Below are 26,533 nucleotides of genomic sequence, written 5' to 3' on the forward strand. Positions count from 1 at the left end.
CGGTGGGCAGAGACAGGAGATCAGAGCCTTGCATTGTTTGGGTCGGTTTGTTGCCATCGTGTTTTTCTGAAAAGATTTGTTAAACAAATCCCCGCCTGGAAGGAGTTTGCATAACTGACCAGCTGCTTTGTCTTTTATCCAGTAACGAACACGGAACATTTCGCCGAAGATAAGCGCCACTGAAAAGAAAGACACACACTTCTTTTAGGGGGATGTGGGAAAGTTTGCCGAGTAGACGACTGAGCCCAACTTATTTGTGGTCCGCGTTGGGACGGCGGGGCCGTGGATCCAGTGTCCACATCTCGGGTTTCCTCGCCTGGATTCACACGCTCTAATTATAGCCGCCTTAGAGTCAGACGGGACCGCGTGGGGGGGGGGGGGGGGGGGGGGACTTAAAACTCTACTGCAAAAAAAAACACGGTCAAGTCCAGAGGCTTTCTGTCAGTAATGTCACGTTAAACGTCACAGAGAGCTGACGGTTCTGTCTTACAGCTGGAATGCAGAGATGATTTGCCCCGTCGCCCTCCTGGTTGTCTTCAGTCTCTCAGGTAAGTACAACAGAGAGAAGCTGTTGATGTTGGTGCATGACGTCGCACGTTTCACGCACTTTCTTTTTTTTTGGGGTCCTTAGAGATGTTAAAATGAAATGTATATTTTTAAATGTCCTGCATTTGAGAGTTTTAATAGACTTTAAAGTGTGTTTTTATTAACTGGTAAACTATTCAATCCACTTTAAAGCCGTTTAGAAATTCTTGCTTGTATATTTTTATCTTATTTAATTCTTCAAATGATTCTGTGTAAGATCTGTGGCAATAAATGGATTCCGAACAGATAGATAGAACTGTATTTTAAAACCGTGCCTTTTACCATCCCATCAAGTGAAACAAAGTTTTTCATGATTGCAAAGTTGTCAGTACAGTAACAGTCCTTTACCTCAGCCTCTTGTTGTTGTTTTTACACACTTTCTTCCTCCCTCCTCAGTGTCTCAGTGCCATGGCGCCTGTGCGGAGGTGGACTCTCTGACTGAAGCCGTGGCGGGGGAAGGCTTCCTGCTGGGCTGCATCTCCTGCAAGAGGAGAGAGGAGGTGTCCGCCCAGAGCACCGTGGACTGGCACTTCAAACCGCCGGGAGAGGAGGAGTTCAGGCATGTGAGTCCCCCCCCCCACCCCCCCCCCCCCCCCCCCCTACGTACTTTTTACATCTGTTTCACACAAGTGTCAGCTCTCCTTTTTTCATTTTTATGTTTTAGAACGTGCTGCATTGTCCAGCATCTCATTTATAATACCATTATGCCTATGCAGCGTAGAGGAGGTTGTGGTTCAGGGCCGGGTCTAGGCAGGGGCAACAAGGGGGCCTGGCCCCCTCAAATAAATGTTGTGCCCCCTCAAACTAAATCAATCAATTAGACATGGTAAAAGGTGCTGGAGCACAATGCCCCCTCAAGATTTGTGGCTGCCCCCTCATACATGCCTGTCTAGACCCGGCCCTGTTGTGGTTGGGGGTCGTACTGACATTAAAGAGGCTGTGCGTGCCCCTCAACCTTCCCTCCAGTAACAGGAACGTTCCTGAGACACTAACCCTTTCTTAGATTTTCCACTATGACCACCCCAGTGCCCAAATCCTCCACGAGGATTTCGACGACCGCCTGGAGTGGCGCGGGACGAGAGCCAGCGACATTCAGATAGGAGCCATCTACATTCTCAACGTGACCTTCAATGACACGGGCATGTTCCGCTGCTCCATCAACCGCACCCTCTTCCTGCCGCAGTACGAGGAGAACGTCCTCGTGGAGAAGGAGGTGGAGCTCACCGTGGTGGCCGTAGGTAAGAGGGGGGGGGGGGGGGGGGGAGATTGTTCTCCCTCAACTAGTTTGTATTTTTATTACAATCTTTGTTTGAAAGTTAACGATTGATGGAACGTCTGCTATAACGAATGGGTTTGATCCCAGGCTTCTAAAGCCAAAGAAATTGGAACATACTTTATATGAAAAAAATCAAGAAAGTTACTGACTAATAAGGTAACATTTACAAGATTCACTTCTGAAATGAGGTTGAGTTGCATGAAGAGACGATAAACAGTGAGACTCAAGTAAATAGTGTCTTATTGTAATACAACCCAGTACAAGCTTTAAGTTATATATTTTTTTTATTATCCCTTCTTAAACTGCACTAACCTTTTTCCTGAGAACATCTTGTCAAACCGCCATTTATTTAAGACCTCGGGTCGCCCTGTCCTCTCGACCTGACTTCGGTTGGAGTTTTTTTATTTAGAAATTAACACCAATAATCAGTGTGGATCTAAAGCACTATCTGCGTAACATTCGATGATAACCTGGTGAAAAGAGGTCCAAGTTCAACTGTGCTTTCGTTGCACCGCTTCTATCAAACAGCCAATCTCTCAGGAGAAGGACACTGCCAAAGAAAACACACAGAGGGGGGGGGGGGGGGGGGGGGGGGGGACTTGTCATGGACAAGTTCTGAGTAATTCATCAGATTGTGTGCTTTACTGTTTGTGTGGCTATGCGAGTCCTTTACGGAAAGGACGAAAAGTCAACTACCCCTACAAAGTTTTCACAGACCTTGACTTCCCCTGAAATCCCATCTGGGTAAAACAGTCTTCTCCGTGAGACCCATCCATCACTGGGACAGTCTTCTTCTTTAAGTCAAGAGAAAGCATTAAACTGAAGAGGCCGCCTACGCTCACGGTTCCGTACTTGATTGTGTTGTCTCATATTGTGCCGTGTTATACTAGTGTTGAGTTGTATTCATAATATTAGGCCCTTTAATCGTAAACCTGGCCGGGGACGACAGACGAAAATGAGCTCTCTGACGAAAGTCCTGCACATTTGCATTGAGGAGGAAACCCGGATGTTCATTAACATGCACTGTACCCTGGTCAATAAATAGAGGAATACAAGGAGGAAAAGCAGCGCCAAACACTTGTTAAACTGCTGGTTGCTGTTCCCCAGCCAATCGGGAGCTGACCGAGGTGGTCTCAGAGATCATCATGTACGTGCTGATCGTGGTTCTGCAGCTGTGGCTCGTTGTGGTTCTGATCTACTGTTACAAGAAGATTTCGGGAGAGCAGGAGGCGCGCGACGCCCGTAAAGCTCTCAAGGCCCAGGCAGGGTGAGTAGTTCGTCCTCAATATGAGGGGATTCATTACCGATCTATTGGTAAGCCTGTAATCAATACACTGGGGTCAGTCCAGGAAGTGATTGCATATCATGTTACAGAAAAATAAGAAACTATAATGTAAATATAAGATAAGTATACTGTTGGATTATTATTCATTCCTTAGAATCAACAGTACGTTAAAGCCTGCAGGTGTTTGTGAGTGAAAACATTCTACTTGCATACCGTAAAGTGCCAGTTTTGTTAATAGTGACTAACTGAGAGGGTTTAATTTGTTAATGACGATTTATGGATAATGGAGTCTTCATCAATTTTATTATGAATTGAGAATGGAAGACTCCAGACCTTTTATATGTGATTTGTAAAAAGTAGTCTACGCCATCGGCTTCATTTAGCAAAAATACAAAATGTAAAAATACAGTTTATTATTTTAATAAGTGTTACGTCCCGGTGCCGTTTCTCAGATCTAAATAATTTTCATTTGCAGGCTGTTAGAATCGAAAGACACGTGTGACATGGTGCAGCTAGAGTGACCGCAGCGGTGAGTTGGATTCTTTACCGTCGTGACAAGATGTGATAATACGACGCATGGGATCACACGTTTCTCTAGTGTTCGATTATTGGCCTTTTTATTTTAAATCCTACAGGTAATAAGATCCTCTAGTGAAGCTTCATGAGTTAAAGAGGCGGTCACACGATGACAGGTCGAGTCATTTGCAGCCTGCAGGATTGAGAGTGCATGGAGGTGTCAGACTTCCTTCAGACGTCAGTGGAACGGCCGTAAGGTATAAGGTAAAAGGCCTTCAGTGCAGGGGATCCAATGGGCGATTATTTCAACTGTTTAAGATATAAGTATCTTTGATGTGATTCACAATGTGATTCATTTTATTAATCATGAGCACATGAAATGTTCAATTACTTTCTTTTTCCTTTTTCGGTAATGTGTTTTATCCAAACTAAACAACACAAAAAATATGATGCTGTAATTTAGGCTGTTAATCGCTTAAATGGTTGTCCTAATAACTCATCAGTGTGCAATGCTAATGAAAATATGTATTGTCAAAAAAGGAATTTTAATAAAATGGCTTTGTGCAAACTGGCGGCTCACTGGGCTGAGGTGGGTAAATATTCTGGGTTTAGTGCAGGCTTTTTACTGATGTCGCATTACAGAATAAGAGCTCTTCAATGTAATTTATGTTACTCTACGTACCCAACAAAGTTTACATATCTTGAGATTTTAACGCCAGAATAGAAAGAGCAACCCTGACATTGTGATATTAGAACATTTAATTACCAAATTGTCTAATTTTTCTCCAATTTATCTCCAATTTTTTCAAAGAGAATCTGTCTCTTTGTGTAGGCTATGGAGAGCCACACACACACACACACACACACACACACAGACACACCAGCGAGCTAGAGGACATTTGGAGGGGATTGTATTGTAACTCAATCTAGTCTGAGCTGTGGTCTGAATGCCGTCTTGTTCTCTTTCTGCAGCTCGGCATTATCGCCTCCTGAAAAACGTTCATACGAGACAACACAAACAACCACGTACACTACAAGTAGATCTGCATATATGTTTGTCACTGATAACTTGCGGGGTTGCTTGTATTTGTAAAAAATACAAAAGACATATTTGTCTAATGATTTTTGCAGAAGGCTTCAGGTCCTTCATATATATTATGCACACTAGTGCCTCACTACAGAACACTGTTGACCTTGCTCTGTGACCTCCTCATTTCATTAAAAGTGTTGACATGTAGAACGTGCTGCATGTCTCTTCAACGTAGAACCTTGAGCAAAAAGGAGGGCACATTATGACAAGAGGGGGGGGGATCTAGCTTGAGACCAGTTTCTTCTAGTCCTTCTGGACATACACAACTAGAGATTATAGATGTCTGCGGAAGCTCGTCGCTGCAGCAACTGAGATCCTCGAAAGGTAAGCTTTTCTTTCTCCTAAACGAAGCTTGAATGATGACGTACACGTAATCTATGAGACGCACATCACCTGCACTCTGCTGACACCCCCAGGTCCCTCTAAAATAGGAGCGTATCAATCTCAGGTCTGCTTGGTAATATTCAAACAATACATATACAAAACAATATTTTTTATATATGATAAAATCATCATATCAAAGAGTTCCATATTTCCATATTAATCCATTTTGGATGAAAGGGTTGTATTTTAAATCATTGTGAGGTCATTTTCTCTCACTCATTCTTTGAAAGTTTATTTTATTTATCATCTATTAACCTCCAACTCACAAACTTCTTATCTTATCTTCTTATCACAAAGACCTTCTTATCTGTCTGATATTGACATGTTAAAAATAAATACAATGATCAAAAAAAAAATAGTTTCCACAGAAATCTTGAAGGGTTGGGGTGCTTCCGTGTGTGACCACTCTTCTTTGTGTTTTCTCCTCAGTAGCAGTTCACTGAAGGTCCAGCAGAGGTCAGTCATGTCCCACGCCATCAACGCCACCGAGCTGCAGTCGCTCCTGCTCTCCTTCCTGCAGCACTGCCTCAACGGCACAAGGACACCGTCCTCGCAGGTGCACCCGGACCCCACCCCGCAGCAGGCCGCGCACCCCGTGGCCGGCGCCAGGGCCCGGGCCGAGTCCCAGGGCGTGATGTACATCCTGCTGGTGGTCGGCGCCTTCAGCTTCTTCACGTTCGGCATCATGCTCAGCTACATTCGCTCCAAGAAGCTGGAGAGCTCTCAGGATCCGTACCACCAGTACATCGCCCGGGACTGGGCCCAGGTGTCGACCCCGTCCAGGGCCGTGGCTCAGGCGCTGCACGGGGAGGCCGCCGGCAGCGGGGCCCGAAGCAATGGACCCGTTGTCATCTGCAACCTGGGAGCAGCCGGCCCTCTAGAATGAGGGGTTCTGCCAATAAAAGAGTTTCCACATTCAATGGTGTAAAACTCTGTAACGCAAGGATTCTGATTACTTTAACGTCAGGTTTAGGGTTTTAAATATGCTTTTAAATCTTACACTTGTTAGGTTCTATGACTTCTTCACACACACATACCGTTTGTCTTGTTACTCAAACATCAAGAGGCTGATAATCAGTGTGGTGGTCCTCGTACAGCAAGCAGCTGACCACACATCAAAGATCTTACAGAGAACTATACAATAATTCATTTGTGGAATTTTTTTATTCATTATTATTATAATTCAGAGCTTCAGAGTTTCTTTGAAGCTGAAGTTCTGCTGCCGATTTAGAGTCTTGAGGACGGTCCCCTCATGTCCTTTAAATAAAACATCGTTAGTTTTAATGCACAATGATGGATATAAACAAGCTGCACTCTGTGGATACAGACAATACGTTAAAGTTACATTTAAACATCAAGTTATGAATCTAAACTCTGTCCTCAAACAGACGTTACCGGTGAACAACATCAGTCTCTGACACCACATTAAAACGTATGAAGACTCGTTATAGTACAGTTAAATCTCATGTATAACCGCTACAGAGACATGAAAACCAGCGGAGCATTTCACAGAAGACTCGCGGAAAACAGGCCGCTCTCTGCGGGCAGAGATGAGCTGACCGCCCGGTGCTGGAGGGTCTGACGGTCCGTTAACTACACCTCACATCTCCATCCACGGAGCAGACTGTTACGAAGGCTGAATGTTGACAAACATTTGCTTTAACAACAAAAGTTGCTTTAACAACTAACTTCAGTCATACAATTATATTACGTTACTTAAATAAAGTAGTATTTAAAAACTTCGACATAAAGTTGTGTTTATTTTCCTCTGTCGTTGTTGCCTGTTGCTGAGGTGAAATGCATTCTGGGATATTTGTCTCTCACAAGAACAGACGAGCCTGCTCCGATGCATGCCCGGTAAAATGGGCGGGGCAAGTAACATCCGGGTATTATGACCGTTCTCGGCCAGATGCGGACTTTAGAATTGGAACAGTACTCGGGCTGAAACTGAGGACGTTTCACGAGTCCACACAAGAACGCATATTGAGAAAGGGCCTTCGACTGAAGTGGGATTTTCTGCCATCAGATAAAGAATGAACTGCAGATACGAGTTGTTTTAAAAAGGTTTGTAGAAAAGAGTTTTACTTTTTTAAACTTTTTTTATTTTTTACTTTCACTTTTATAGTTTTATGAATGTTAACGCTAATGTGTGAATACAGCGAACTAACTCGACTAATGACAGTTCAATCAGTCTAATGACTAAAAACTCAAGTATCAAACATTGCTCTGACAAGCCTTTTTGATAAGACATTACTCTGACGTGGTCTGCTATTATTTTGAAGGGAAATGAGCTCATTATAAAGTTACTATTATACCTGTTATAATTGCTTTTTTTTCTCGCTGATCTGAATGTTAAAGAAACCAGTTGTTTAAGATGTAAATGTATATGTGACAACAGAGTTATGATCATAGTCTAAGAACAAAAGTTTCGCTTTCTTTTTTTACGGCCACCAAGGTGCAGGAACGGATGTGAATACAATGGCAGAAGGTAGGTGCAAAGATATCATGTACACAGTCATCTTACTCTTACTCACCGAGTTCAGGTTGTTTACAACATAAAAGCAGCACAGCAACGTGAAACAAATTGAACGGATGTGAGAACAAACCATTTACTGTGTATACATTTTTTCAATTCAATTCAATTCATTTTATTTTGTATAGCCCAAAATCGCAAATTACAAATTTGCCTCAGAGGGCTTTACAGTCTGTACACATGCAACATCCTCTGTCCCGAAACCCTCACATCGGCACAGGAAAAACTCCCCAAAATATGAAAAAACCCTTCAATGGGGAAAAAAGGGAAGAAACCTTAGGGAGAACGTCAGAGGAGGGATCCCTCTCCCGGGATGGACAGACTGCAATGGATGTCCTGTGTACAGAATCAACAATGTAAAAGATGTACAATACATTCAATTTCTCTAACAGAAATGATACAAGTAATTGCAAGTAGCAGAACAGGTGTACGGCAGGACCACTGCAGGGACAACCACCATCAGATAGAACCACCATCCACAGAGGCTTCTGTGGGGAGGGAGAGCAGAAAGATGTTGGTTTTTGATGACAGTAATATGAATCATATTTAAAGTAATGATGATGGCAGCAGCAGGTGTCAGCGGAGCCATGAGCCAGGAGTCAGAACCGGGGTCCGCACGAAACTATAATCCACGGAGACCTGCTAGGCGAGAAAGCACAAAAAACTCCCGTAAAGAAGCTTAATTAGTGATGTACATCAATAAAACATGGATGATTGTGGGAGGAGAGAGTGAGAGTGAGAGAGGGGCTCGGTGTGTCCTAAGAAGTCCCTCGGCAGTCTAAGCCTAGAGCAGCTTAACTAAGGGCTGGTCCAGGCTAACCTGAGCCAGCCCTAACTATAAGCAATATCAAAGAGGAACGTTTTAAGCTTTATCTTAAATGAACTGACCGAGTCTGCCCCCCGGACTGAAAGTGGAAGCTGGTTCCACAAAAGAGGAGCTTGATAACTGAAGGCTCTGGCCCCCATCCTACTTTTTAAAACTCTAGGAACCACGAGTAGCCCAGCATTTACGGAGCGTAGATGCCTTGTAGGACAATACGGTGTAACAAGCTCTTTAAGATAGGACGGTGCCTCACCAGCAAGTGCCTTGTAGGTGAGGAGAAGTACCTTAAATTCTATTCTTGTTTTAAAGCCAGTGCAGAGAAGTTAATACAGGAGTTATATGATCCCATTTCTTAGTTCTTGTTAATACACGTGCTGCAGCATTCTGAATCAGTTGGAGAGGTTTAAGCGATTTACAAGAGCAGCCTGATAACAAAGAATTACAGTAATCCAGTCTAGAAGTAACAAATGCATGAACTAGTTTTTCTGCATCACTTTGAGACAGGAAGTTCCTGATTTTCGAGATATTCCGTAGATGAAAAAAGGCAGTCCTTGAAGTCTTCTTTATATGAGAGTTGAAGGACATATCCTGGTCGAAGAGAACTCCAAGATTTCTGACGGTGCTGTTGGATACCAGAGCAATTCCATCCATAGAGACTGTATCACGTGACAGCTGACTTCGAAGGCGCTCTGGGCCTATCATGATAACTTCCGTTTTTTCCGAGTTTAACATCAGGAAGTTGCAGGTCATCCAAGTTTTGATGTCTCCAAGACAATCCTGAAGTCTAACAAGTTGGTTGGTGTCTTCTGGCTTGATCGATAGATACAGTTGAGTATCGTCTGCATAACAATGGAAGTTCATGCTGTGTTTTCTGATAACGTCGCCCAAAGGAAGCATATACAGGGTGAATAGAATCGGTCCAAGCACAGAACCTTGTGGGACTCCGTGACCAACATTGGTGGTCCTCGATGATTCACCGTTCACAATCACAAACTGGGATCGATCCGATAAATAAGATTTATAAAAGGCACAAGTAAACTTTTAAAGTAGTTTTTGAAGACCATGAATGTTGGCGTTCATTTTCGGTTTTTCTGTTTAAACATTAGTTAAAATGCATGAACACGCTCCATCATTAAGTCATTTCACTTTACCTGATGTTTGTTTCAGCTGCGAGACCCTCACACGAATCACCTGGTGTTGATGCCATGGCGGAAGGAGGCTGCACAGGTAGAATGATGTCATCTCATTAAACGCCTCTCTGACTATCAGACCTCATTATTAACAGTTAGGCTCGCTGAGTATAAATATCTAACTTCCAGCACCTCAACGATTTTAAAGCTCAACAACTAGCACACAACATCTTGTTTTGTTGCTACAATGAAACACAAAATTCTTATTGACCAGTTGTTCTTCTTGGTCTCTAGTTGTTATGCTGAATTAAACTAAATGTCTGAATTTATTTAACAAAATGTCATTGTAAAAAAAAGATGTATGTGTGTAGTTGTATGGGTGATGTTTGTTTTAAAATGTTGAACACTACAATACACCATAAACCCAACCATAGAAATCAATCTGCCAGAAACTTAATACTACTATTTTTTTATTTATGTATTAAGAATCTCAGTTATTTTCTAACTTCTTGCAATGAAACTTCTCTTCCAAAGAAATTAATTTTCACTCTGTCCTCAGGGGAGAACTTTGTGGAAAGACATCGAGTGGAGCTGATCAAGAGAGTCAGCAACATTAAACCCATTTTGGATGAGCTCCTCCGCCAAGAGATAATCTCACGATATAGTTATGATCAGATGAAGCCTCTGCCGACCTCTCAGGAGAAGATGGCGGAGCTCTTTCGTTGGCCTTTGCCAGTCAGCGGAGGAGAAGGAAAAGAGATGTTCTACAAACTCCTGGAGGAACATGAGCCACATCTCATCGATGAGCTCAGGAGAAAAGAAGAGCCAGTGAGTAAATGCTTATTGATATGAAGCCTTCTGAGATGTGTGGATTACACAGGTCAGTTCATGTGACTCGATAGGTAAAAGCTTTCTTTACAAACACATAATTGCATATTTTGCAGGTGGAAGCAGGGATGCCTGTTAGAGAGCTGCTTTTGGAAACCCTCCATCATTTGAGAGATAAAGAGATGAAGAAATTCAACTGGCTGCTGCTGTGGAAGTTCTCTTTGTGCGGCTTTCCAAGACACTTGTGGCATCGATTGCAAAGTTTACACACTGCAGAGAACCTGGTGGACGTGATGGTGCAGACGTGGGGTCAAAAGTCTGTGGAGGTGACCAAGGAGGTGTTAGTGGACATGAACAGGACTGATCTGGTGCAGAGGCTGCACACCTGGGGACACAAAGGTATTTTGTTCATGCTTAAGCTGTAAATGTTTTCTTTAAGAATCCACCTGTATCAGGGTCAATTCTCACCATGTTTCCTCTTTGTTTTCCTTCGTCTGTGACCATGGCTTCACTCCTCACATCTGAAACCGACATATTAAAGGCTCAGTATCCTACTCAGGACACACAGAGCATTTATTACAACAATCACAATGGTCATGAATTGTGTTGCTGATCAAGAATCATCAGCTAAAGTATTTGGTGTTAATTCCTGGAAAAAATGAATAATCTTACGACACAAATATCATTAAAGAAAATAACAAATATTAATCATTGAACTTAAAAAACAGATTCCTTAAAGCTCTGTAGTTCTTTTTAATTTAAATTTCAGCGTATGAACCTTTTTTACACAGTTTAAAATGGACAGTTTGTGACAATCAGTTTCTTTTTTAATGATGTCATTCAGTAGACAACAAGTAATTCTGTTTATTAAGTGATCAATTCTCAACATTAGTGTTCAAATCAATGACCTAGACTTCCTCTCTCCTCAGAAGAACACTCTTTGGGTGAACTTTGGCCTGGACTGATTCCTGAAGTGAGTAATGTCTCTTCTGTCTGACTTCAACCTGAAGCTCAAACAGTTCATCAATGAGTTGATCAACAGAAAATGTAGATTCATACATAATCAGAATAATAGTTTACTGAAATGAGTGCACAAGAGAAAAAGTAAGATATATCACGTTATATTGTTAAAATGATTTATGCATTTATGTTATTTTATTCCTATGAAGGCACATTATTGATTGATTTAAATGTTGTTTGTTCCACTTGTTCTTGGAGTTGGGAGCAATGGGAAATGACATCATATTTCTATATATCTAACATTTGTAGATAGTTGTACAGTGATTATCTTGTATCATTCAAAAACAGAAATTGGAAGTCATTTAGATCTACTTTAAACAAAACAGCTATTTTTCGATTTGAACAAGACCAACTGACGGGTAGTGTACTTGATATCATATGTACAAATATTATCGTATCATCGCCCTGTTTGATGTGGTTAAATTATTTGACCACATCCACAGTTGTTCTCTGCATTGAATCCACCAGGTGGAGACGATGGCGTCTGCTATTGAGCTGCTTTTGGAAACGCTGAAGGATTTAACTGATGGGGAGCTGGAGAAGTTCAAGGATTCATTCTTGAAGGAAACTCAGGACCAGAAGATCACTTCTGACATCAGATGGTTGATGTCAGAGGCAACAGATGTGCAGGACGTGGTGTTTGTAATGGTGCTGACCTATGGTCACCTCTCTGTGTGGAAAACAGAGACGTTTTTACATGAGATGAACCGGATTGATCTGGTTCAGTATCTTTCACACAGCAGCTCAGGACCCCAAAGTAAGAAAATAAGGACAACCAACCTAAAACCATGAAACTGCTACTTCACAAATATCCTAAGCCGTTTCATAATGTCCTTCTCTTTGCATTATGAATAATATGAATATACATGAATAATAATCATTTTATATGTATTATTTATTTTTCTAAATTGTTGCCTGATACCAATATGTTTTGTCAGATGAGTCACTCATGACTTTTACTTCTTTTCTCCTCAGAGAAACTCTCCTCTGAACACAGACCTGCACTGATACTGAGAGTGAGTAATGCAACATCTGTCACATTCATACAATTACAAATAAGTTAAATGTATTATATATTATAATAAATATACATTTCTTTCAGGCAGCCAGAAAAGCAGCTGTTAGACGTCGGCTTTGGGAAATTGAGGAGGATTTTAGTGATTGGGAGAAATTCAAGAAGATCCTCCCGTTGATCATCTCACAGAATAATCCATTCTCATTGATGTTGAGACGAACATCTGTCAGAGAATCAGTAGTGGATCTGATGTTGCAGACTTTCGGCCTTCACTCTCTGGATTTAACCTGTGAGGTTCTAGAGATAATGGGCAGAAGTCACACAATATGTGAAGGTAAGTCATAGATAAAAAAGAGAAAGTTGTTATCAACTTGGAGTCTGTAAAGTTTAAGGTACAATACGCAGTCACGCTGTTTGTAATCAAAGCATTCAAGTGTCTCTTCTCCTTTGGTGCTCAACCAGTGAAGGCGAGTGGGAGAGAGAGAGAGACGGTGGGAGAGCGAGCTCAAGATGAACATCAAGCTGCACAGAGCGTGAGTCAAACATCACAACTCCCATTTAATACGTGCTGATTGAACACCATCATGTTCTTTATACATATTATTAAATATTATGACACCAACCAAACCAAGTGTTTTAAATTGCCTTTGAGATTGAGCTCTTTAGTAATAATCCAGGGACCTTCACCTCATCAGGGTGGAGAGGTTAGTTCCTATGAACCTGAAGGAACAGATGGTTAATGGTATTATTTAATACGATCTAAAACACTACAAGGGAGATGTTACATAAATGCCCCCTGATTACTTTTATTCCATCAGGAATCCACCATGACATCAGTTCAGGAGAGTATTTTGGAAGCACTGAAAGATTTAAACGACAAGGACCTCAAGAAGTTCAATCACCACCTGCAGTGCACTCCAATTGAGAAAAGTTTCCTAAGAATCCCAAGACAGAGATTAAAGACGGCAAACCGAGTGGAGATGGTGAAGCTGATGATGGAGGCCTACCTCCAACAGTCTGTGGAGGTGATCAGGGAGATGTTAAAGAGGATGTACTGGGAAGACCTGCAGGAGAGCGGGTTAGGAACCAGATTGCGACTCCAAGGTAAGATAATGAATACACAAACATAATAAATAATGCAATGTATTATTTGTATTTTTTATTTATAGGGAACTCAATCTGACGAATCTGATGTTGATTTTGTTGATCAATGTCTCACTTTGTGATTTCTTTCTCCTCAGAGAGACGATGGTATAGAACGCTCCAGAGTGTGAGTATAATCACATAAAACACCTTTTACACAACACTGCTTTCATTTAATTGTTACAGGTTGAAAATGATCCTCATGTTAACAGTGAACAGCTTTTAAACCAATAACATCACATCTGCTGTATAATTGATGAGATCCAGTGATCAGGTGACTCGGTCCTGCTTTTCGTGTCAAAGTGGATCAAATGGTGTTGTGATGATGCTGCAGAAATGAGCACATACACTAATCTCAAACTCAGACTTCACAAAATTAAATCTTAATCTTAAATCTACTAACATGCCCCTCGACCCTGTTAAACTGATAGGATGAGAGTAGATACATAAATGACGGTATATTTCTAAAGAATGTAAATTCAGCAACAGAACAGATATTATTGTCTCATTGTATTAAGTGATCACGTGGAAAAAACCCATTAATTGTGTTATTTAATACGATCTAAAACACTACAAGGGAGATGTTACACTAAAGCCCTCTGATCACTTTTAATCCATCAGGAATCCACCATGACATCAGTTACGGAGAGTCTTTTGGAAACACTGGAAGATTTAAATGATGAGGACTTTAAGAAGTTCAAACACCACCTGCAGTACACTAAAGTTGAGAAAAGTTTCCTAAGAATCCCAAGACAGAGATTAGAGACGGTAGACCGAGTGGAGATGGTGAAGCTGATGATGGAGGCCTACGACAAACAGTCTGTGGAGGTGACCAGGGAGATGTTAAAGACGATGTACTGGGAAGACCTGCAGGAGAGGTGGTCAAGAACCTACCTTGAAACCCAAGGTAAGATAATGAATACACAAACATAATAAATAATGCAATGAATTATTTGTATTTTTTATTTATAGGGAACTCAATCTGACGAATCTGATGTTGAATCTGTTGATCAATGTCTCACTTTGTGATTTCGTTCTTCTCAGAGGCACAAACATTGTCGGCCCAGATTGTGAGTATAATCACATAAAACACCTTTTACACAACGCTGCTTTCATATAATTGTTACAGGTTGAAAATGATCCTCATGTTAACAGTGAACAGCTTTTAAACCAATAACATTACATCTGCTGTATAATTGATGAGATCCAGTGATCAGGTGACTCGGTCCTGCTTTTCGTGTCAAAGTGGATCAAATGGTGTTTTGATGATGCTGCAGAAATGAGCACATACACTAATCTCAAACTCAGATTTCACAAAACGTACCTGTAGCCGAAACTAGTGCTACTCACGGGTCCTCTTCAACACACGACACGTCTACACGCCTTCAGGTTGACAGCAATGTACTTTATTTCAAAGTTTAACTGGAGAATCTCAGCAGAGGGAGTGGTATTGAATTCTCTTTTACCTCAACGTTGTGAGGAAAAGAGAGCTGAGCCTGGAAGGGAAAGCTCTAGATCTACTGGTCAATTTTGGTTCCCAACCTCACCTCTGAGCATGAAGGATGGGTCATGGCCCAAAGAACTAGGTCACGGATGCAAGCGGCCGAAATGGGTTTCCTCAGGAGGGTTTCTGGTGTCTCTCCTAGAGAGGATGAGAAGCTCAGTCAGAGCTGGTAGATGTGGCTGGAAAAGTGAAGTTTGGAGTCCCCTGCTGAAACTGTTGTCCCCCCAGCCCTGTTTAACTAATAAGATGAGATGGGAGGAGATACAAAGATGACAGTATATTATATATATATATATAACAAAATAGCATTAAACAAAAAATAGAACAGATATTAGTGTATATTTGTATTAAGTGATTATGTGCAAAAATAACATCAACTATGTTATTTCGTACAATCTAAAACACTACAAGGGAGATGTTACACTAATGCCCTCTGATTACTTTTAATCCATCAGGAATCCACCATGACATCAGTTCAGGAGAGTATTTTGGAAGCACTGGATGGTTTAAAGGACGAGGACCTCAAGAAGTTTAAACACCACCTGCAGTTCACTCCAATTGAGAAAAGTTTCCTAAGAATCCCAAGTCAGAGATTAGAGACGGTAGACCGAGTGGAGATGGTGAAGCTGATGATGGAGGCCTACCTCCAACAGTCTGTGGAGGTGATCAGGGAGGTGTTAAAGAGGATGTACTGGGAAGACCCGCAGGAGAGGGGGTCAACAACCTACATTGAAACCCAAGGTAAGATAATGAATACACAAACATAATCTAGTTGTTATGCTGAACTAAACTAAATGTCTACATTTATTAACTAAATGTCATTGTAAAGAAAGATGTATGTGTGTAGTTGTATGGGTGATGCTTGTTTTAAAAATGTTGAACACTACAATACACAAAAAATCATATCTGCCAGAAACTTAATATCTTTTTTGAAAAGTCCAAGCAGCACATTGCCTGCATTTAAGTATTAAGAATCTCAGTTATTTTCTAACTTCTTGCAATAAAACTTCTCTTTCAAAGAATTTAATTTTCACTCTGTCCTCAGGGGAGAACTTTGTGGAAAGACATCGAGTGGAGCTGATCAAGAGAGTCAGCAACATTAAACCCATTTTGGATGAGCTCCTCCGCCAAAAGATAATCTCACGATATAGTTATGATCAGATGAAGCCTCTGCCGACCTCTCAGGAGAAGATGGCGGAGCTCTTTCGTTGGCCTTTGCCAGTCAGCGGAGGAGAAGGAAAAGAGATGTTCTACAAACTCCTGGAGGAACATGAGCCACATCTCATCGATGAGCTCAGGAGGACAGAAGAGCCAGTGAGTAAATCCTTATTGATATGAAGCCTTTTGAGATGTGTGGATTACACAGGTCAGTTCATGTGACTCGATAGGTAAAAACTTTCTTTACAAACACATAATTGCATATTTTGCAGGTGGAAGCAGGGATGCCTGTTAGAGAGCTGCTTTTGGAAACCCTCCATCATTTGAGAGATAAAGAGATGAAGAAATTCAACTGGCTGCTGCTGTGGAAGTTCTCTTTGTGCGGCTTTCCAAGACACTTGTGGCATCGATTGCAAAGTTTACACACTGCAGAGAACCTGGTGGACGTGATGGTGCAGACGTGGGGTCAAAAGTCTGTGGAGGTGACCAAGGAGGTGTTAGTGGACATGAACAGGACTGATCTGGTGCAGAGGCTGCACACCTGGGGACACAAAGGTATTTTGTTCATTCTTAAGCTGTAAATGTTTTCTTTAAGAATCCACCTGTATCAGGGTCAATTCTCACCATGTTTCCTCTTTGTTTTCCTTCGTCTGTGACCATGGCTTCACTCCTCACATCTGAAACCGACATATTAAAGGCTCAGTATCCTACTCAGGACACACAGAGCATTTATTACAACAATCACAATGGTCATGAATTGTGTTGTGGCTCAAGAATCATCAGCTAAAGTATTTGATGTTGATTCCTGGAAAAAATGAATAATCTTACGACACAAATATCATTAAAGAAAATAACAAATATTAATCATTGAACTTAAAAAACAGATTCCTTAAAGCTCTGTAGTTCTTTTTAATTTAAATTTCAGCGTATGAACCTTTTTTACACAGTTTAAAATGGACAGTTTGTGACAATCAGTTTCTTTTTTAATGATGTCATTCAGTAGACAACAAGTAATTCTGTTTATTAAGTGATCAATTCTCAACATTAGTGTTCAAATCAATGACCTAGACTTCCTCTCTCCTCAGAAGAACACTCTTTGGGTGAACTTTGGCCTGGACTGATTCCTGAAGTGAGTAATGTCTCTTCTGTCTGACTTCAAACTGAAGCTCAAACTGTTCATCAATGAGTTGATCAACAGAACATGTAGATTCAAACATAATCAGAATAATAGTTTACTGAAATGAGTGCACAAGAGAAAAAGTAAGATATATCACGTTATATTGTTAAAATGATTTATGCATTTATGTTATTTTATTCCTATGAAGGCACATTATTGATTGATTTAAATGTTGTTTGTTCCACTTGTTCTTGGAGTTGGGAGCAATGGGAAATGACATCATATTTCTATATATCTAACATTTGTAGATAGTTGTACAGTGATTATCTTGTATCATTCAAAAACAGAAATTGGAAGTCATTTAGATCTACTTTAAACAAAACAGCTATTTTTCGATTTGAACAAGACCAACTGACGGGTAGTGTACTTGATATCATATGTACAAATATTATCGTATCATCGCCTTGTTTGATGTGGTTAAATTATTTGACCACATCCACAGTTGTTCTCTGCATTGAATCCACCAGGTGGAGACGATGGCGTCTGCTATTGAGCTGCTTTTGGAAACGCTGAAGGATTTAACTGATGGGGAGCTGGAGAAGTTCAAGGATTCATTCTTGAAGGAAACTCAGGACCAGAAGATCACTTCTGACATCAGATGGTTGATGTCAGAGGCAACAGATGTGCAGGACGTGGTGTTTGTAATGGTGCTGACCTATGGTCACCTCTCTGTGTGGAAAACAGAGACGTTTTTACATGAGATGAACCGGATTGATCTGGTTCAGTATCTTTCACACAGCAGCTCAGGACCCCAAAGTAAGAAAATAAGGACAACCAACCTAAAACCATGAAACTGCTACTTCACAAATATCCTAAGCCGTTTCATAATGTCCTTCTCTTTGCATTATGAATAATATGAATATACATGAATAATAATCATTTTATATGTATTATTTATTTTTCTAAATTGTTGCCTGATACCAATATGTTTTGTCAGATGAGTCACTCATGACTTTTACTTCTTTTCTCCTCAGAGAAACTCTCCTCTGAACACAGACCTGCACTGATACAGAGAGTGAGTAACGCAACATCTGTCACATTCATACAATTGCAAATAAGTTAAATGTATTATATATTATAATAAATATACATTTCTTTCAGGCAGCCAGAAAAGCAGCTGTTAGACATCTGCTTTGGGAAATTGAGGAGGATTTTAGTGATTGGGAGAAATTCAAGAAGATCCTCCCGTTGATCATCTCACAGAATAATCCATTCTCATTGATGTTGAGACGAACATCTGTCAGAGAATCAGTAGTGGATCTGATGTTGCAGACTTTAGGCCTTCACTCTCTGGATTTAACCTGTGAGGTTTTAGAGATAATGGGCAGAAGTTTCACAATATGTGAAGGTAAGTCATAGATAAAAAAGAGAAAGTTGTTATCAACTGGGAGTCTGTAAAGTTTAAGGTACAATACGCAGTCACGCTGTTTGTAATCAAAGCATTCAAGTGTCTCTTCTCTTTTGGTGCTCAACCAGTGAAGGCGAGTGGGAGAGAGAGAGAGACGGTGGGAGAACGAGCTCAACATCAAGCTGCACAGAGCGTGAGTCAAACATCAGAACTCCCATTTAATACGTGCTGATTGATCACCATCATGTTCTTTATACATATTATTAAATATTATGACACCAACCAAACCAAGTGTTTTAAATCGACTTTGAGATTGAGCTCTTTAGTATTAATCCAGGGACCTTCACCTTATCAGGGTGGAGAGGTTTGTCCATATGAACCTGAGGGAGCAGATGGTTAATGGTATTATTTCAATCAGGAGAGACTCGTTCTGCAAATAGACCCCTTTATTACGAATGAAACAACAGAATTATAGTCTTTGGCGATTTGGACTCTAACCTCAAACAGGATAATCGGGGGAGACGGTACAGTACGGCTCCTCCAGAATTCCCCCCTAGAGTCCAGACACTGGTGGTGGTGGTGGTGACGCCAGGAAGTTGTAGTGGCCGATGCTGCCTGTTGTTAGACCGGAGGTGCCTGGGGTGGAGGAGGGTTGCGTCAGGTCCGACCTGAAATGACAGCTGACAGGACCCGCCAAGATCACTCCTTAAAAAGTTTGACAACAATGCTATGATTGGTCCCCCGACCCATAGCCACTTCTGGTTGTTTGTTTGTTACTGGTGGAAACCACCCTCCCCCGCCCCCTTCGCTGTTTGTAAACAGCTAAGACGCCAGCCACCCCTATTGACCCACCGTGAAAGGGGAGTCTTCCTTCCAGAACTATCGCTTAAGCTTTACTTAATACGATCTAAAACACTACAAGGGAGATGTTACACTAATGCCCTCTGATTACTTTTAATCCATCAGGAATCCACCAGGACATCAGTTCAGGAGAGTCTTTTGGAAGCACTGAAAGATTTAAACGATGAGGATCTTGAGAAGTTCAAACACCACCTGCAGTACACTGAAATGGAGAAAGGTTTCATAAGAATCCCAAGACAGAGATTAGAGACGGCAGACCGAGTGGAGATGGTGAAGCTGATGATGGAGGCCTACCTCCAACAGTCTGTGGAGGTGACCAGGGAGGTATTAAAGAGGATGTACTGGGTATACCTGCACGAGAGGTGGCCAAGAAGAGTAGTATCACAAGGTAAGATAATGAATACACAAACATAATAAATCATGCAATGTATTATTTGTATTTTTAATTTACTGGGAACTCAATCTGACAAAACTAATGCTGAATCTGTTGATCAATGTCTCACGTTCTCCTCAGGGCCACAAACATTGTCGACCCAGAGTGTGAGTATAATCACATAAAACACCTTTTACACAACGCTGCTTTCATTTAATTTTTACAGGTTGAAAATGATCCTCATGTTAACAGTAAACAGATTTTAAACAGAAACATCACATCTGCTGTATAATTGATGAGATCCAGTGATCAGGTGACTCGGTCCTGCTTTTCGTGTCAAAGTGGATCAAAGGGTGTTGTACTGATGCTGCAGAAATGAGCACATACACTAATCTCAAACTCAGACTTCACAAAACGTACCTGTAGCCGAAACTAGTGCTACTCACGGGTCCTCTTCAACACACAACACGTCTGCAGACCTTCAGGTTGACAACAACGTACTTTATTTTAAAGAAAACTTCACATTAAACGATGCTCAGTGCACACAGGTCAGTGTGCATCAATGAGCGCATCTGCTTTCTGTCTCTCTCCTGGCTGAGAGGACGAGGGCTGATGAGCTGTGATAATTACCCCTGGCACTGTTCCCCTGAACCTCTCCCAGATTCTTGCCAGGCTTCGTGGGCCCCCTCGCCCGTCGCATGAGACCAGCCGACAAAAACACAGCGGCATCACTGTGCCTGATGTGGTAAATAAAAGTTGTTAGAATACTTTAATGACTTACTTAATCTTTCATTACTACAATGGAGATATTACACTAATGCACTCTCATCACTTTTAACCCTTCAGGTAGCTTCCATCAAGAGAGTTGTGATTATCCTGCGAGATCCAAGTGTGTATATGTCTGACTGTGTGTGAGTGTGTGTCTGTGTGTCTGACCATGTGTGTGTCTGTGTGTGTGTGTGTGTCTGTCAGTTTCTTTCTTCTTTTGGTTTGTGGCTTCCTTGTTTTTAGGATAAATAATTCAGTAACCTTAGAGTGGACTCTGGTGTCTGCGTAAACCACATCCAAGAGTGCCTCAATGGCCCTTGGATTTAACTTTAGATGTTTGGGGTGAGGGTTCTTCCTGGACTGGTCACCAGCCAGTTGTTGGGCAGACACAAGGACAAACAACCATTCAAACTAACATTCCATAATTGGAAATAATTTGTGTTCAAGGTGTCTCAGAAAGCTCGGACTCAGTGGAGGGTGGAAGCCTGACGGTAATTTCTTACATTGTTTGATTCATGTGGAGACACATCACTGTGTGTTTGCCATAATCGTTGTCCTCTGTAGCAGGAATCCAGTGAATGGACCAAACTTGACCCTGAGGTCAACAGTCAGGATGCAGACGATGCTCCAACTTACAGGTAAAACATTGGAGCAATAGGGAAACAAATGAGCTTATTCCCTGGGATTCTTTCACTGAAGGAAAGCGCACATCTTTCTCTGTGCCGTTACTGCTTATAACAACACAATATGACAATTAAAAGCAAAAGTAAACTTCTATGCCTTGTTGCAGAATACAGTAATTTTGTGCATGTATTCTTTTCATGTTTAGCTTGCAGTCTGAAGCAGGAAACTATGAATGCAGCATCTCTGGCTTGCGCTGGATCTGTAATGGAAAGGTCCGCTTTAAGTACCAGTTTTGTCCGTGGGAGGAACCCATGGAGAGGATGGAAAGCCTGCAATACATGCCTGCAGGTCCCCTGATGGACATCACAGTGGTTGCTGGGAAGTTAGATGAAGTGTACCTGCCTCACTGGATCTGCATCGGTAAGTGGACATGAAGACAATTTGTACATAAAACCTTCAGACAGCATGTGTACAATCAGATAAAGTCTTTTTCTCTTTGCTTTTGTTTTGTACAGACGACAATCCTAAGATTTTGGACAAGTTTGCAGTCCTGCACATAGACGACTGTGGAGATAATGTGGAAAACGTGTCCCAGGTCACAGCGTCCCACGTCAAGCTGTCTGAGCCTGTTTTCTCCCCTCGAGCGGTCCTGCTGAGAATCGGCATTCCAGTGAGAATAAACTGTAACGTGTTGCTATACAAGACCAACACGGCCTTCCTCACGCTCCATGTGTACCTGATTCCACGTGATCCGGGTCTGCAGCAGGTACTTTCATCTCTTACTGGCAACACAGATAACAATGACATTCAGAGTGAATGAGAACCATCAGTAGACGTGTGTTGAGAGGGTTTATGTTTTTCTACAGGAAATGGACAGGAGGCAAATATCTGATGGGTACAAAGTCATCAAAAAGCCACATCCAAATACTTCTCTGAAAATGAACGATCGTTTCATCTTGAACGCAGTTTTAAAGGGTTCAGAAATCATTCCTGAGGTATTTTTTTAACTTACTGACTATTTCTGGAATAAACTAAGAAGTGAGCTCTTATTAATATATATTGAAGAAAAGGGAAATTATGACAAAATGATGCCACATTATTTTAAAACGTATTACAGATGCAAACTTCACAACATCAAAGTCTAACTTCCTTCCCTTTTTTTGGACAGAACTTAAAGCTTCAATATGACAGCAGAAGCCCAAATTTCTTCGAGGTCTACAGTAAAAATCCAGACACAGACTTTGAACTCGTGCTCAAACATAAAAAAGACCATCGAACTGTTTGGAACTGTACAATTCGAAAAGGTCAGTTTCATGTGATAGAAGAAGAATTCATCTGCAGCGCCTCAACAGTCTGTTAATAAAAGCAGTACATCAGCTTTTTATACGTATTTTATTTTACTCTGCATTTTTTTTTCCAGATGAATACCAAAGCATTGGTCATACACATGGTAAGACATTTGTAATATTTGTATTTAGATGGACTGCACTTTGGATGTCAGACCGTGTAAAAGCTCTGTTATATATATATTAGGGGTGTCAAATGATTAAAAATTTTAATCAAATTAATCAGAATTTTCAGTGGATTAATCATGATTAATCACACCTGAATCCTAACCATTTTTTCTTTCTGAAATGCATACTAAAGATAAATAACAGGACACAGATACATAATTATCATTATTATTATCATAATTATTATTTTTTACATAAATATATGTTATTGATATTTGATTTTTTAATTCATTCCAGAAAATAATCAAATCAATGTTATTTGATAAGTTACAGACTGATTTCCCTGCATGGCTCTAGAAGGGTCTCGAGCCTCTGCAGTTTATCCCACTCTGCTGCGAGTTTGTGCTCCTGCGATGACCAGACATGACCAGACATGTCAACCCTCCCGATGTTTCAAAGCCCCCCCCGAAAATCTCCCGGACCGACCTTTCTCCCGATTTCCACCCGAACAACAATATTGCTGCACCACCCGTCACTGGGCGCGCCGTTTCAGACCGAACAATAATAAAGGTTACACCTTGAAGTCGAGCGCGGCGATTAGAACGACTGGCGCTGCAAAGAAATCCGCTACCACCCCCATTTCAGTGTGAAATATTCCCATACCTGGGAGGATTTAGATCGCATTGGTTTCTCTTCCTCCGCATGTTTCAGAACAGCGCTGCTCTTGCTCTGCTGGGCGGAGCTTTTCTTCTTCTCTGTTCTGCTGCGCGAGAACGGGGGGGGGGGGGGGGGGGGGGGGGGGGGGAGCGGGTCTCTGGCGCAAACAACTTGCTGAACCTGACGGCCTGACATATGCCTGCAGGTGGCAGTAATGTGTTGTATAGGATGAAGTGCATTCCCTAGAAGAAGAGGTTCTTTCCGGACCTGAATAATTTGTCACACTGCGCATGCGTGAAATGCGTCAAAAAAATTGACGTAATTAACAACAAACAGCTAATTAACGCCGTTAACGCGCTATTTTTGACAGCCCTAATATATATATATATATATATATATTTATATGTTTAACACTATACTAGCTGAAGTAAGATTGATCCTAATCTTTATTTTTCCACTACTTGCTAACGGTGAAATACATTATATCAGGAATCAGGAAACATTTATTGCCATAATATGTCAGACATACATGGAATTTGTATTTAGCTATGGGTTAGTTAAGTTAAGAAACAAAGATACAATAAAAAAATTAAAAAAGATAATGTACACCAGCTAACAGAAAGTGAAACGTGAAAGGGACAAAGTGTATGTACATGTAGATAGTGAGATATTATAATAATATAATGTAAAATACCTCAACAACCAACCACACTTGATTGGAGGCCACCACCTGCTGTGCTACTTACAACATAAATTTATAAAACATGTATTAAACACCAATATCAGTTATGATGATGCTTACATTGTTATTAAATTACTGTATCGAAACTCAGTCCTCCCAAAATGTACTCCTTAATATTTCTATTTAAATCCTTCGCTTGCAGAATTTTTATTGAGTTGTAATACAGTATCTAAAGTTTTACAGGTCATTTCGCACGAAACACGTGTCAAACAAGTTAATATTTATTGTAGAATAGAAATTTACAGAATATTTGTTTGTTTTTTTACAGAATCTGTTTTCCTGCTGAGTGGATCATTTTAGCTCACCAGAATAAAAGAGTACATCAATTAACATATTGAACTAAATACTCAATCGTTCAAATGTTATCTCAAATTTAAGTTAAATTCTTCAGGTTTGCTGCTCAGTTTGGAAAGACAAACGATAGAGATGAGAGATTAATATCTACACCACCAGGATTGGTTTTCCTGTTTCACACTGCTTTACTCTACATTTATGAAGCTGACCCCGACTCCCAAAATGTGCTTCAAAATCAGAAAGATGAAGTTGAGGACGGTTTAAGTGCAGTAAAAAAGTTTTACTTTTATTAGTGTTGGAGCCATAATGCAGGGTTTGGTGATTTTGTTAATCTTGAGGGAAACACTGAGTGAATTGGGACATGCAGTTCCTACACATGAACACAGGGTGGGACATTACCATAAAAAATGCATTTAAGGAACTGCCTGCCTGGACAGTGAATTTCTTTGTGGCAGAACCCGCTTCTGAACATGTTCCCCCTGTTTGCCCTTTAGCGACTTAACACACACAATGGAAATGTGTTAGGGGCTCTACAGTTAGGGTTCTATTTTCACCCTGACAGATGATCTCTTTATTTGCTGTGTCTATGACAACACTAGAACGCTCCATCACAAAAAACTTACATTTTTCATCCATTTGTTTCAGCTGCGACTCCCTCAGCCGGAGCAGCTGGTGTGAACACCACGGCACGAGGTGGCAGCGCAGGTAGCAGGACGCCTTCTTTACTAATTTATTTTACCAGGCACGGATCCGATTGTTTAGGAAATCCAGAACGTCCCCATTGAGCCTCATTTCTGTGTTGCTGCACGGTTGGATGTTTAGAACAGGTCCAACTTGCTCTCCAAACACAGCACATGCTGCAGAGCAATGAAAGGAGCAGACGAGTGCAGCATGTTGGTAGTTTGACACTTTTGGGAAATTGTATTGTGTCGTTGTGGAGTCATTGTTTCTTCTTTCCACAGGGTCAGACTTTGTGGATGAACACAGAGCTGCGCTCATCGACAGAGTGAACAATGTCGCGCCCATTTTGGATGATCTCCTCGCTGAAGGAGTCGTCTCTGAGGATATTTATAAAAAGATCAGACGCATCGCTCTCGAGAGGGATCAGATGACCGAGCTCTACTTTGGTCCCTTGAAAGCTGCTGGACGTGCCGGCAAAGAAGTCTTCTACAAAAGCCTTCAGAAAAATGAGGAATTTCTCATGGATGACCTCTAGAAAAAGGAGTGAATGTTCATTAATTTCAGCCCAAATATACAGTGTAACTGGGCCCATTTACAAAAATATCAAGGGGAATGTTTGTTATTACCATGTCTCTAATCTTCAAACGACTAACCTTATTGTAGATTTAAACTGGGGGACATTTGTATGAGATATGGTGCCTCATCCACCAGATCAATGATGCTCAAGATGAGATGAGTTTTAATGAGTTTAATGATGGATATTTTAATATGAATCTGTCACGGTTTGGGTCTTCTTCCTGTCTTATTTTGTAGTTTCATGGGGTTAGCTTCACTTCCTGCCTTGTCCTGTGATTGTCTGCCGTGTCTGATTGTTTCCACCTGTGTCCAATCACCTGTCCGCGGGGCTGCTCGAGGGCGGCCCCGGCAGTCAACGAGCTATCACCACCTGGCGCAGCAGGAGAGCGTCGCGCTGCGCGCACCCCCCGATAGGGAACGTCTCTCGGTTACGTACGAGACGCTGCGTAAACATTCTGCCATACTCCCGGCCTGCCCGTGGCACTTGATTCGGCCTTTCAGAGATGAATGGTCCTGCCCTGCGGGTCCCTTTATAGCGCCCTGGTCCGGCGTCCCCGCTATGACCAGCTCGCCATTGGTTAATTTTCACAAGTGCTTCATGATGCAGGGGCGTTCCCACAGCGTCTTTACGCAGCGTCTCGTTTAATAACTGCATGGATTCCTTCAGTGAAATTCATCCCAGTAACTG

The 26,533-nt window shown here is 41.4% G+C and overlaps 2 protein-coding genes across 5 annotated transcripts; both read left to right on the forward strand.

The window, feature by feature from the left end:
• The first annotated feature begins 404 nt into the window (after positions 1 to 404).
• si:ch211-225p5.8 (uncharacterized protein LOC555567 homolog) lies at positions 405 to 4,230 on the forward strand. 3 transcript variants are annotated; one of them, XM_062565452.1, is made up of 6 exons: positions 405 to 548; positions 982 to 1,148; positions 1,589 to 1,823; positions 2,969 to 3,128; positions 3,622 to 3,675; positions 3,745 to 4,230. In XM_062565452.1, exons 1-5 carry the CDS (start codon positions 506 to 508, stop codon positions 3,665 to 3,667), a joined length of 651 nt encoding a protein of 216 aa, XP_062421436.1. In that variant the 5' UTR covers positions 405 to 505; the 3' UTR covers positions 3,668 to 3,675; positions 3,745 to 4,230. The 3 variants fall into 3 exon arrangements, with proteins under 3 accessions (XP_062421436.1, XP_037309020.2, XP_062421437.1); XM_037453123.2 differs by having other exon boundaries at positions 3,782 to 4,230; XM_062565453.1 differs by having other exon boundaries at positions 982 to 1,144; positions 1,612 to 1,823; positions 3,782 to 4,230.
• Positions 4,231 to 7,094: 2,864 nt separating this feature from the next.
• On the forward strand, positions 7,095 to 26,159 carry LOC134132856 (uncharacterized). 2 transcript variants are annotated; one of them, XM_062565440.1, is made up of 35 exons: positions 7,095 to 7,200; positions 7,592 to 7,624; positions 9,660 to 9,719; positions 10,182 to 10,450; positions 10,567 to 10,849; positions 11,380 to 11,423; positions 11,939 to 12,227; positions 12,446 to 12,486; positions 12,573 to 12,819; positions 12,948 to 13,018; positions 13,304 to 13,589; positions 13,727 to 13,755; positions 14,250 to 14,535; positions 14,673 to 14,698; positions 15,588 to 15,873; positions 16,178 to 16,446; positions 16,563 to 16,845; positions 17,376 to 17,419; positions 17,935 to 18,223; positions 18,442 to 18,482; positions 18,569 to 18,815; positions 18,944 to 19,008; positions 19,782 to 20,064; positions 20,191 to 20,216; positions 20,711 to 20,794; positions 20,896 to 20,938; positions 21,265 to 21,308; positions 21,382 to 21,455; positions 21,647 to 21,861; positions 21,957 to 22,207; positions 22,308 to 22,436; positions 22,610 to 22,745; positions 22,862 to 22,891; positions 25,234 to 25,293; positions 25,551 to 26,159. In XM_062565440.1, the coding sequence occupies exons 2-35, from the start codon at positions 7,615 to 7,617 to the stop codon at positions 25,802 to 25,804; spliced, it is 5,094 nt and encodes a 1,697-aa protein (XP_062421424.1). In that variant the 5' UTR covers positions 7,095 to 7,200; positions 7,592 to 7,614; the 3' UTR covers positions 25,805 to 26,159. The 2 variants fall into 2 exon arrangements, with proteins under 2 accessions (XP_062421424.1, XP_062421425.1); XM_062565441.1 differs by having other exon boundaries at positions 21,385 to 21,455.
• Positions 26,160 to 26,533: the final 374 nt, after the last annotated feature.

The sequence above is a fragment of the Pungitius pungitius genome, chromosome 11 (assembly GCF_949316345.1).
Source record: "Pungitius pungitius chromosome 11, fPunPun2.1, whole genome shotgun sequence".
Taxonomy (NCBI): domain Eukaryota; kingdom Metazoa; phylum Chordata; class Actinopteri; order Perciformes; family Gasterosteidae; genus Pungitius; species Pungitius pungitius.

Excerpts from the sequence above, each read along its gene's own strand:
- si:ch211-225p5.8 (XM_062565452.1), top strand. The coding sequence starts at position 506 with ATGATTTGCCCCGTCGCCCTCCTGGTTGTCTTCAGTCTCTCAG. Across the intron at positions 549-981 it reads GGTTGTCTTCAGTCTCTCAG|TGTCTCAGTGCCATGGCGCC; the intron begins GTAAGTACAACA and ends CTCCCTCCTCAG. Across the intron at positions 1,149-1,588 it reads GAGAGGAGGAGTTCAGGCAT|ATTTTCCACTATGACCACCC; the intron begins GTGAGTCCCCCC and ends ACCCTTTCTTAG.
- LOC134132856 (XM_062565440.1), top strand. Across the intron at positions 10,850-11,379 it reads GCACACCTGGGGACACAAAG|AAGAACACTCTTTGGGTGAA; the intron begins GTATTTTGTTCA and ends CTCTCTCCTCAG. Across the intron at positions 22,746-22,861 it reads GAACTGTACAATTCGAAAAG|ATGAATACCAAAGCATTGGT; the intron begins GTCAGTTTCATG and ends TTTTTTTTCCAG.